At 42.8% G+C, this 12768-nt stretch overlaps 1 protein-coding gene across 1 annotated transcript; it reads right to left on the bottom strand.

Annotated features, from left to right (window-relative positions):
- Positions 1–7215: 7215 nt before the first annotated feature.
- LOC141110980 (ferritin heavy chain B-like) lies at positions 7216–9770 on the bottom strand (the record flags this gene model as incomplete). The annotated part of the gene is given in 3 exon segments (XM_073602844.1): positions 7216–7513; positions 8485–8610; positions 9624–9770. Coding segments are annotated over 3 exon segments (429 nt in total), but the record flags the coding sequence as incomplete, so codon positions are not given.
- Between the last annotated feature and the right edge of the window lie 2998 nt (positions 9771–12768).

Genomic DNA, 12768 nt, shown 5'->3' with positions numbered 1-12768 from the left:
CCAGGTGAATTATACCTTGCTTTTTTTCTAGATAAATTATGCCTTCATTTGGTGGTAAATGTAAATGCATATCTCCTGATTTTTCTTTATAATCAAAAGAAAACTGGACCAAAATAGGGATTTAAATTTTTTTTTTTAGCTATATATTTTTCCCATTACCTTGACCCACCACAAACACCAAAATGAATTCTCATACCCTTGATGTTTGTGGGATATCACATATGTGTATATTATTAGTTATTTGTACCCGTATTAGGGCCAATAAATAATACTGCATATATTGCTTCTCTTTCTTTTAAAAAAGTGACACTAAACAGACAATGTTTAATTTGCATCATCCCTTCTCTTTTGTGGATGAATGATGGCACTGTATTTATTTTAATAATAAAAAAAAAGAAACAAATCGAAGTACCTTCTTTCCTAATCAATGTACAGATGTCACATGACCCATCTCTTTCCCAGCCCATCTTCAGGAAAACACCAGTGGGATCAACCAGGTTTCTTGCAGAATACAGAAAACAAATCTCATAGTGACTGAGTGTGTACAGGGATGGACTGGCCATCAGGACTACCGGGAGATTCCCGATGGGCCGATGGCTCAGTGTGGGCCGGTTTTAGCCGCATCTGCGGTGCTCGGCAATCTACCCGTCAACCGCCGACAGCTGGCGCCAGACGGGTAGATCAAGATTTGCCAGTATGCAGAGTAGCGCAGAAAGCGTCTGTCTGTAGTAAGTTCTCTCTCATGTCACGCAGCGCTGCTCGCTCCCCGGTGGCCCCTCCTCTCTTCTCATCTATCCCCATTGACTTGTGACATCATCTGGGATAGACGAGAAGAGAGGAGGGGCCGCCGGGGAGCGAGGAGCGCTGCGTGACATGAGAGAGAACTTACTACAACAGACGCTATTGCGCTACTCTGCATACTGGCTAGTAAGATCCCATGATGTGCCCCCTGATGTGCTATGTGCCCCATAATGTGCCCTGATGTGCTATGTGCCCCATAATGTACCCTGATGTGCCCCATAATGTGCCATAATGTGCCCTGATGTGCCCCGAGCCCTGATGTGCCATGTGCCCTGATGTGCCCCATGCCCTGAAGTGCCCCGTGCCCTGATGTGCTATGTGCCATGTGCCCCGTGCCCTGTGCCCTGATGTGCCATGTGGCCTGATGTGCCCCATGCCCTGATGTGCCCCGTGCCCTGATGTGCTATGTGCCCCATAATGTGCCCTGATGTGCCCCATAATGTGCCATGTGCCCTGATATGCTATGTGCCCCTTAATGTGCCCTGATGTGCCACGAGCCCAGATGTGCCCCGATTTGCCATGTGCCCCATGCCCTGATGTGCCCTGTGTCCTGATGTGCCATGTGCCCCGTGCCCTGATGTGCCCCGTGCCCTGATGTGCCCGTGCCCTGATGTGCCCCGATGTCCTATGCCCTGATGTTCCCCATGACCTGTGCCTTGTGCCTTGATGTGCCCCGTGCCCTGATGTGCCCTGATGTCCTGTGCCATGAGGTCCTGTACCCTGATGTACTGTGCCCTGATGTGTTGTGCCCTGTACCCTGATGTGTTGTACCCTGATGTACTGTGACCTGTGTCCTGATGTCCTGTACCCTAATGTGCTGTACCCTGATGTGCTGGCCTCTGTATCCTGATGTCCTGTACCCTGATGTGCTGGCCTCTGTATCCTGATGTCCTGTACCCTAATGTGAATTATTAGAAAATTTCCTTCGCGCTGGTGGATAAATAAATATAATTGTGACTAGGACATATGTAATTAAGTGATTCTTGTTGAACAGTGAAAAAATATTGCAGCAAAAGGAAGGTGTTCACATAAACACTGAATGAATAAATATTAAAATAAATTTCGCGCAATATTGGCAATAGATATATGTGAAATACTGCGTAAACATAAATAGTGGATAATAATTGCTGCGATAATGCCCCGTTCCCCAGATGAAGACACGTGACGGTGTCGTAACGCGTAGGGATTGGCTGGAGCGTCACACACAGACTAAAGCACAAGTGAGAGGGCGCTGAGAACGCCACACCATTTATCTATTTACTCTGCCTATTTTAATGTTACAATGTAAGAGCAATACTTAAATAAATATCCCCCTGTTGGTTTTAAAACGTTAATACACTAGTGGAGCCTCCTTTCTCTCTCCCCTCCTCCCTCATTTTATTTACTGAGTTTACTAGAGCGGAGTGACATAGAAGAAACCATGGAGAGTTAACAGCCAACAGAAAGTGAGACTTCTTCATACTGCTTCTACTGCTTAAAGACACAATCACTGAAAGCCTGATTAATACTGATTTAAGGTGAGAGTTCTGTGAGACCGTAGTAGGAGGCATTACTACAGAAATAATATACTTAGTATATAACAAAGAACCAGTTTGAACAGAAGAATTATTTATGAACTTTTTATATATATTGCCACCTATTCTCTATCCCCAAGGACTTTTTATATTCATCACCTGCATTTTAAAGGCTACATTTCAGTGAACTGTGACTGCATTAATTTTTAGAAAAGATTATTGTTGGCACTTTCTACTGTTTAGGTATCATCTTTGACTGGTTGCATATTTATTTACAGAAGGATTTTTATTCACAAGGTTATATATTTATTTCACAGATAGATTTTTATTCTTTTATTGTTATATTTTTTTATTGATAGTTTTTTTTTTCACGGCTATTTATTTATTTATTTATTTATATCATTTATTTCACAGGAAGATTTTTTACTTTTAGCCCTATTCACGTGAATGTGTTCATTAGATTTTAGCATGCTTTCTATTCACGGATGTTTTCTCACATTAATATATTAGTCATATATATGTTTTTTCACTTCTCTAATATAGCACCAGCACTTTATCACATAGTTAGCAATAATTAATATAGGCTGCAACATAGAGACTACTGACCCTGGAGATCGCTGGGTCAGATCGCAGAATCTAGCGACCATTATCGCAGCAATTATTATCCACTATTTATGTTTACACAGTATTTCACATATATCTATTGCCAATATTGCGCAAAATTTATTTTAATATTTATTTCTGTACCCTAATGTGCTGTACCCTGATGTGCTGGGCTCTGTACCCTGATGTCCTGTACCCTGATGTGTTGTGCCCTGTACGCTGATGTGCTGGGCTTGGTACCCTGATGTGCTGTGTCCCGTACCCTGATGTGGCCTGGTGTGTTGTACCCTGATGTGTTATATCCTGATGTGCCTTGTGCCCTGATGTGCTGGGCTCTGTACCCTGATGTGTCTTGTGCCCTGATGTGCTGTGCCCTGATGTACCGTACCCTGATGTGTTGTGCCCTGGGCCAGTCTGGATGAAGTCCAGGGCCAGATTTTTGTCCCAGTCCCGCCCTGAGTGTATACGAGCAGCATGCAATACAGTATGTACTGACAGCTTTTAAAGATGTGGGTTTAATGACATCCTGCAGGCAAAGCATGTGTTCACTTTAACAGTCACTTACCAAGATAACCTATGTGCCAACGATGTTACTTGTATACTAGACAGATGCTCATAATAAGCAATCTTCCAGCAAGCAGCAGTAAGGAAACATGCCAGATACTATTTCCAGTTTGTAAATATACATAAAAGCCTTACCATGTGTCCTTGTGATGCTTCAGAGACAGGAAAAAGCTGGTGATATTTTAGACTGCTCTAATTATACTGAAGTCCACAACATGGCCGTATATGGTGCTGGGTAGCTGATGCTAACTGGAAATATCTTACTTTGGTTTTGATGACCAAGAGCAACAACTGTAATAATAACAGCAACAATCAATAACTATTTTTTTAGTTTTTCTCTACATGGCATCTTTTATTATTTAAAAAATCATTCCACCTATATTATGGTACAGCTACAGTATAGCCACATTTTTTACACTTTGAGTCTATTCCTGTTCTGGTGACAACTTAAAAATTTTGATATGCCTTCACTTTCAGTACTTTACTTCATCCAAAACTAAAAATTATTTTGATAGACTTAAAAAATATGTAAAAGTTTGCAAAAAGGCATTTTGTGTTATTAAAAATGATCTTTTCTTTTAAATCTGAAGACAGCATTCTTTTAGCACCATCTATTAAGTGAAACGTTTCTTTTCTGTAACCAGTAAGTGTACTGTAAGTGTAGGACCCCCCCCCCCCCTTCCCGACCCCAGAGGCATTGTAGCACCCCAAGAGATAGTGTCGGGCCAGCATTTCTCCCCAGGGCTGAGTCCATGATACTAACTATAAATATCTTACTTTTAACCCACCATTATTTTTTTACGACCAAAAGAAAATTGGGTGACAATCACTTTCTGTCTTTTCAAGGGTTTTATTAGTCATCACACACAAGGAGGAGAGGGTGAGGGGTACCAGATGCCCAAGCAGAACACTTAGACTTTTCAGATCCAGTTTCTCAGTGTCAGAAACTTTAAGCCATCCAGGCAACACTATAGGCAGCATCCTACCTGGTACACAAACTTTCCTTTCTTTTGCTGGTTACAGTGCCCTCTGCTGTTTCTTAACCTTCAGTGCATCCTTCTCGAAGAGAGTCACCAGGCCTTGCCAGAAACCAGTCTTATTCCTGGCTTTCTCCAGCAAAGTCCTCCTCCTGGGTCTCGATCTTGCTATCCCCCATTGAGGGGCAGGACAGTTCCAGGACCACTTCAGGCCTACCTCCACATCCAGAGCACATGTTGAGACCCACTGTCAGAAACCATGAAATCAGGCCGAGTACAATTAAATCACACTTTAGTTTAATAATAAAGGTAATAAGAACAAACGTAGTCAAAACATAGCCAAAGTTCAGTAACCGGAATGGATAGTCAGCCAAGCCAGAAGTCAGGGATCAATGTAGTGGAACAGCAAGCAGGATCTGGAGCCAGAAGGGGATGTCAGCAAAGCAAGTCTTAAACAGGATAGCAGGAGATCAGTTCTGTGATGTGACCAAGGTGAAGGCAGAGCTCCTCTGGATTGGATGGCTTAAGTAGGCAGGACTGACAAGCAGGATATCATCAACAGCTGAGTAACTGTGGAAAGATAGGAGCTGGCAATTAGCCGACAGCTGAGCGGCCAGTTCAGAGAAGGAGGAGCTGAGCCCAGCTCTGACACCCACACAAGCTATTGGCCTAATAGCATACTTCAATTCAGAAGCACCTCCCCAGGCCTCAGCCAGGGGGAAGTGAAAGATCACCAGGTATTTATATCCTTCCCCAGCATGCAGCAGAGGCCTGAACCGCCTACTGCGTTGCCTGAAGGAATTCTAAATATTCATATTAATCTCATATTTTTACCAGTGGTACCAGTGACATCTACTGGCAGCAGTGAGAAATCACAACCCCACTGAGCTTATTGAAAGATCAGGTGAAAAACTATACAAATCAGTATGGGCTGAATACCACCCAGCTAAAACTAAATTTAGGTAGTAGTTCCTGTTTAAAACAGGGTGATACAAAAGCAACAGTAATCTTTACTGAATTCCCATCTTCCAGCATACATTTCATGGAAGTCTGCACATAGCTATAAATCAAATTATAGGCAAAAAAGGAGATTCGTCCTTGGTGACTCTTAAAGAACACTGGGGCTGCAACTTCTCTTATTACAACACTAAGTTGTATTACAGTAGGTGGCTGTAGACAAGTGAAGGTAGACATTCCCACCTATTAGTCAGTAAAGTCTACATAGTTTCATAGGTTAAAAAAGGACACAAGTTCTAGGTTAACAAAAAAAAAAAAAATTTTTGTTTAGATTAATAAAAGGATTATCCTCTACGGCAGGGGTCTTGAATTCTTGAATTATAATTCATAGGGGGGGGGGGCAGTTTGTAAAATTTTCTTCTGGCAGAAGTCCAAATCTCATGTTTGCACCATAAAACATCGCAGTCCCCTTTTACATCACAGTCCCCCTAGTACATCACTGTCCTCAGCCCCCCTTCACATCATAACCCCCCCTTCACATCATGGCTCCCTCTTTACATCACAGACCCCTTTCACATCACAGTCCCCCCTTTAAAGCAGTCCAACAGTGTTCTCGGGTCCCCTTCACATCACAATGCCCCTTTACACATTCCAGTGCCCCTTTACAAAGTGCCCCCTTTACACATCACAGTGCCCGTTGCGATCACAACCCCCCCTCTCCTCCTTTATATTACCTTCCCCGATAAGTGGCATGGCTGCGGTCTGGACAGCAATGCTGCTCGGTCCGGGTCCAGACCTTGATCCACCATTTAGTGAACCCTGCCCTATGGCCTCCTCCTCAGAGTCTCGATGCCTCTTCACTAAAAGTAAAGGCATTTGGCATTCCAAGGAAAATGCCAGCCACCATTGTGACAGCCTTGCTGCAGCAATAAACAGAGATTCTTCGCTATATGTACAACATGACCAGGAGACTTTTGGTGAGAAGGCTGGGCAAGGCATACAGTGAAGATCTTCAAAATGCAGTGACAAGGTAAGAGTAAGCTATTTGATCTGTCAAAACATTTGTATTCTTGTCTATCCAGTCCTGAGCATTATACAGACTTGCAAAATAGCACAGCCAGGTTGGTAACCTGGCCATTCTTCAATGCAATTAAACAATGCAGTTAAGTCACCTACCTGGCCCAAGCCTATAGGATAAATTGCAACAGCAGACTGGGGACCTCAAAGTACTAGTCCCTCCCTCTGACCCTAGTTGCAAATCGTATTCACGTACATTTAGATTTAAATTCTGAAAATCTAGAAAACACCAGCCTGTTGTTATATGGATTTTTAAATGCAACTATTGCAATTCCCTGGATTTGATGTGATATCAGCCCCTCTATCTTCTGTACGGCAGAAATCACACTAGGAGAGGGAGGGGCACAACTAGTATCCAATCAGTTGGGCTGCATGCCCTTCTGCTGACAAGAAAACAGAGGGGCAACCTCATCAGTCTGCTAATATGCCTTCACTGTCCAATCACAGGCCTGGGGTAGGGAGAAGCCCTTGCTATATTGCATAATAGCCTTTATAGAAAGGATTATTAACCTTACTCCACTGTCCATGTAAATCTCAGAAGTGAATGGACAGAAAACAATTTCTTTAGCAGAAAAAACTGTTCTTGTTTATCTTTTTCAACAGTACGTTTAGCAATTTTTAATACATATATAACAGCAAAAATTGGTGTGTTTTATACCTACCCGACGTTCAGTTTCATTTATACACCTTTTTATAAATAAATGAGACTATGACAAATATAATTTAAGATGTGACTCTATTTTATTTCAACTGGGCTGCCAATGGAATCACAACACATTACATGTCACACAGAAGGGCACAAGGCTAGTGATATTGTTCTTGTGATATTTCTACATTTGTTGCGATGTCCACTCAGTGACAACCTTAGCTGCTCTTCTCCAAGCTGTGCTTATCAAACAGATATTCGCCCATCCCATTCTGGGGGACACCCAGCCGCTTCAGGTTGGTAATGTGGTCTCCAATCTTCTTAATGTGTTCCACGTGTTCCCTCAAATGCTCAGACTCCAAGAAATCGCATAACTAGGGTGAAAGATAACAAAATCTAGTTAGTGACATCTCAAATATATGGATGTAAAACCCTTATTGTAATATTGTCAGAGTGAAATGTCTTTTTAAAGTATTTTATGGGCTAGAGTTTAGGGCTTGTTCACACTACCTGTGCAGGAAAACAATTTGTGTTCCCGCGTTGGCTAGTGTCCATGCTGTATAGGATTCAGGTGGCGGTGTCTCATGTTTTTACAACCCAAGGCACTGTTTAGCTCTTTTTCTTTTTTTTTTTATCTTAAATCTATTGAAATGTCACAGAGTGATGTTTCATTAATTTCTATGCACTACAGCTCAGCTGCAGTGCATAGAAGCACATGGACAGACAAAGAGCTTTTGGTAAATTGCAGAAAAGGCAGACATGCTGCAAATCCCCCCCCCCCCCCCCCCCCCTTTGAGTGCAGGAATAAATGGAGAGCATATTAGTGAACACACGACTCTAGTGTAAAGCTCAGCCTTCTCCCTGTGGTGGACCTATGCACCTAGGAATATATGGAGAACACTCTAGTGAGCACAGCATTCTAGTTTTGAGAAATCTGGCCCTCTCTTTGTAATGGACCTACTGTACACACCAAGGAACACACTAGTGAGCACAAGTCTCTAGTGTAGAAAAGCTCAGGCCTTTTCCCTGTGATTGCCCGATATACCTCAAAATATATGGAGAGTGACAGGACTATAGTGTAGAGGAGCCCAGACCTCTAACTATGGGCCCAGTGATCCTAGGAATATATGGAAAAAACACTAGTGAGCACAGGACTCTGGAGTAGAGGAGCTTAGCTCTCCCTCTTTGGTGAACGGAGAATGGATTCTATAACAAACTCTTTGTGGTGTTTGTCTTTCATAACCCAGTCAAAAGAGATTTTCATTTACAATGATAACACTGGAAAAAGTTATTAAGCACTACCTGATATGTAGTTGCTTGAAATTTTATTGTTATTTTTACTCACATGGGGATCTTTTCTATCAGTTGCCACATTGTGCAATTCCAGTAGAGCCTGATTAACATTCTTCTCCAGATTCAGAGCTGTCTGCATGGCCTCCAGGGTGCTTCCCCATGTGTCCTGGTCAGGTTTCTGAGGAATACAATATCACAAGGACCATTACAATGTTATATCAAAACTTAGAGTATTTCCAGCCAAACCTTTTTTTTTTCATTTTGGATAGAATGGGGAATGGTTGTCAGTTTTTCATTTTTCTCTGTGTACACATTGGGAAGATTTCCCCTCATTTCCTGCCATAACAGGGTATCATCAGAAAGAGGAAGGTTAGAACCTCTGAAAGGCTTTTATGACTTTGTCCTCTTGTCACAATGACTGAGAGATTATTTCTGCCACAGTCATAGACAGCAATAAAACCTGACAGGCATTTTGACCAAGATTAAAATGTAACAAAACGTTGTATTTTAATATTAATACCAGTGGCTGCTGATGGTATATCTCTTCGGAGAGGGGGGGTGGCAAACAATCCATCCAACGCCAACCACTGTCGTGCAGTCGGGTAGGTCAATCACAGGCACCCCCCTTCCCCCAGTTGGTCGGTCATAAGCCCCACACTTACCCCATCTAGGTCGTGGGCAGTGCTTCCTCCAGGTGGCATCTCCTCCTCCTGGTGCTTCACGGCAGCTTCCCCTGCATCTCCTCCCTCCTCGGCGGCCAATAGTATCACTTCTCATCTCGGCCAATTGGGTGATGGATCTCAGAGCCCGCTTCCTGATTGGCCAGGAGGAGAATCGTGAAGACAACAGCAAATAATAAATTCGCTATTGTCACACAACTGAGTGGGCTCAGGGTGCAGTGCTCTGTGCCCTGAGCCCACTATTTTTTTAAGCCTATTAGAGCCTCTGGCTCTAATCACGTCCTCCAAAAAAAAACAAAATACATTGGGGTCCATGTGTCCAGCGCCCCTCATGTAGATTAGGGGGCTGGACGCATGGATTAGGGGGGCGGCACCCCTGCTCCCTGCATTACGAGCCACTACTAATTAATACTATTAATATTATTAATATTGAGTAAATCACTTGTACTTGAAAGGAGATATGGTATATTAATCACTCTAATGTGATCCTCAGCATTCTCTTTCATCTCACCTTGATCTCCTGAAGAAGAACACGTCCCCCACGCTTGTTCTGGTACTTAAGGAACTTCTCAGCATGTTCTCGCTCTTCGTGGCTCAATTCCTTGAAGAACTCAGACACATGATGTAGTGCCACATCGTCACGGTCAAAATAATATGCCTTAAAATCAGAGACAAGATTGTCATAAATCTCCATTATACGCCCTGGTTTCCCTACAAGTAATTTTTAACCTAGATACCACGTGTGGTTTTCATATATTTCAGTAAGCTTTCTGCATACCAGAGCAATTATGTGATGCAGAGTTAGCGGAATGCAGACACCTATACCTGCTAAACTTTCCAATTCACTAGTACCATCAGTTACTTTCTGGCCAGGCCGCCTATACAGGAATCAGGAAGAGGGGATGACATTCTGCAGACTAAAGCTGGCCATACACAGATCAATATTCCTTCCGTGGGTGGCCCTGGCTCGACAAAGTTTGATTTTTTAAATAGATTTTTGTTGAAGGAGCCAGGCAGAAAATTGTTAGATGAACAGCGGCGGCATCCAATCTGATACAGTCAGGAGCTGTTTGTGTATTCTGATAGCTGTTGGTATTGGCTGTCAGGAAACGGTAGCTGGCACACTGTTTAGTGTGAATGGGGGATCCTAGTAATTCTTCTAATTCAGGGATGAATTGTGCACGGCTAAACGAGAGAATTATTAAAGCACAGTTAAATCATCATTAACTATTTTAATCCTTATGCTGTTAGCCTTAGTAAATAGATAGAAAGGCATAGTACATTTACTTGCTTTAAACTTATTTTATATTTCTTCAGTTGCTTCCTGATTTCTGGCCCAGGCCCAAAATGATGTCATACATCCCAGGAGTCTTCATGGGCATTTTTTAACTTTCATCTTGAGAAGGAGATTAGGGGCTTTCTCAGTTAAGCACACCCCCCTGCCTGTATGCCTGGGCTAAGGACAGATGAATTCCAGGAAGTAAAAGCTATATGAATCATCTGCCCTTACTCAAGATGGCCACAGCTAGAAATGTTTAGGGGATATATTTCAAAGTGATTTCTCATCAAAATAAACCATGGAGACATGAATTGGTGAGTTTGCTTTGAATAATAAAAATGGATTAAATTGCGTTTGTGGTGCTCAGATGCAGTGTAGTTCTGCTTTAAAGAGGAAACCTGAGCGGTTTTGTAGGTGTACAAATGTAATCCACTCATCAAACTCTAATCCTCTGTTTTTGTGTAGCTCGGAATTTAAATGGCAGGAAAGGAGCAAATGCAGTCTCACTGTGCTGTTGCAGGATTCTATATGTCTATCCAGAAAAGACTTCTACACAGATACAGCCAGTGTTATTTCTACCTCCATCCAATAGAGGGCACCAGGAGAACATGGAGTACAAGAGAGACATTGAGGAAAATTGTGGAGGATTGTGGGAAACGTACTTTACAAGAGAGACTGAACTATTACCATGGGTTGGCTGGAAAACTACAATTCCCAAGAGAGAGACATCAAAGTGGAGGAACTAGAGTATTTTTTCCAGGTTGAAGTCAGAAGAAGGCTCTTTTTCTGCAGGGATACCAGCGCAATTCAGACCATAACCTACCCATGTGTAGTGAATGCAGTTAGTGGGATATCTGTATCTGAAAGCAGGGGAAGCAGAGCAAATGCTATCCTTGAGCCTTGAATCGCAATCTAAGCCTGCTGTGCAGTAAAGAAACACACACTGAAGATACCACCAGAGAGAAGAGGGAAGCTCTTTGAGCCTTGCACTGGGACAGACAGCCTTTGCTTATACAAAACTGATAAATGGAGCTGGCTAACTATACACTGGAACCTAACAGTTACTACTACTATGAACACTTGAGTTTTGATTGCACCAACTGTTAAAGGAACACTACCTAGTATGCTGCAACGCAAGGTTTTGGGTCCCAACAAGCTGGCCAGCAGAAGGCTTAGTACATGTGAACTACTGACTGTTGTGGTATCCACCTAGAGGTCCTCTCTACCCCCATAGCTAGGCCACCCTGCATAGGTTAAAGAAGGAGGTGGACTATGAAGTATTTGTTTGCAGCTTTCTAAACATCTCAGTTAATCACTACAATATTCTTGCTTGCTAGTGTTTGATTGTTAAAGTGGCTGTAAACCTGTTACAACCACTTTTACCTACAGGTAAGCCTAGATTAAGGCTTACCTGTAGGTGCTCAAAATATCTCCCAAACATCCACGGTTTAGGAGATATTTACAAAAAAGGCGATTGCCGATGTCTATGGTGCATGCGCCGTAGACAACAGCGCAGGCGCACTTTAGACTCCTTTAGAAACAGTGAGCGTGCCGTTTCTAAAGGAGATTGTGCCGTGACTGGCGGCTCCCGCAGGCATGCGCAGGAGTGACATCATCACGGCTCCGGCCAATCACAGCGCCGGAGCTGCGATACCCGGAAGGAAGATGGATGCTTCATGGAAAAGGGGACAGCGGTGACATCGCAGGCTTCGGTTTCAGGTAAGTGACACATAATGGGCTACTATGCGATGCATAGTAGCCCATTATGCTTTACCTTTGCAGGGAGACAAAGAGGAAGTAAAACCCATCAGGGTTTATTTCCTCTTTAACTGTTGTGTTATCATTTTTGACAGTGAGCCCATGTCAGTGTAATCACGCCTTCCTGATATATACACATCGGTATAATTTCTCCTTGCTCACAGAAATTACAATATACATTACTTGACTAAAACTTAAAGTAATTGTAAATGATCACCTTGTAAAATAACCCATTCAGTTTAAAATAGAAATGAAAGGCAAAACTTTTGAATAGATATTAAAAAAAATAAATAAATACCCCCCCCCTTTTTTTTTTATAAGTCATCACCTTCCCTCTATTCTCAGCTGCATACGAGCTGGGAGAGGAGAAGCAACGGCACACTGACCTTCCCAGTGAATGGCTGTACGGGGAGCAGAAGTCTGATCATTGGAGGAGAGCAGGCTGAGATCTCAGCACAGCTAGATAACTGACCATGGTGTGTTCTCCTGCTTAGTGTGGTCAGTTTTTAGTAGGAGAGCAGAGGGACTGACAGGAACACCAGGGATTTCACACAAAGGAAGCAATACAAAGAGAGGAGAATACTTTTTCAGACAAGTAGATGGTACAGCAGGAACATAT

The sequence above is a fragment of the Aquarana catesbeiana genome, linkage group LG10 (assembly GCF_042186555.1).
Source record: "Aquarana catesbeiana isolate 2022-GZ linkage group LG10, ASM4218655v1, whole genome shotgun sequence".
Lineage (NCBI taxonomy): Eukaryota > Metazoa > Chordata > Amphibia > Anura > Ranidae > Aquarana > Aquarana catesbeiana.
Note: the sequence above shows the minus strand (reverse complement) of the source record. Positions and strands in the feature narration are given on the sequence as shown.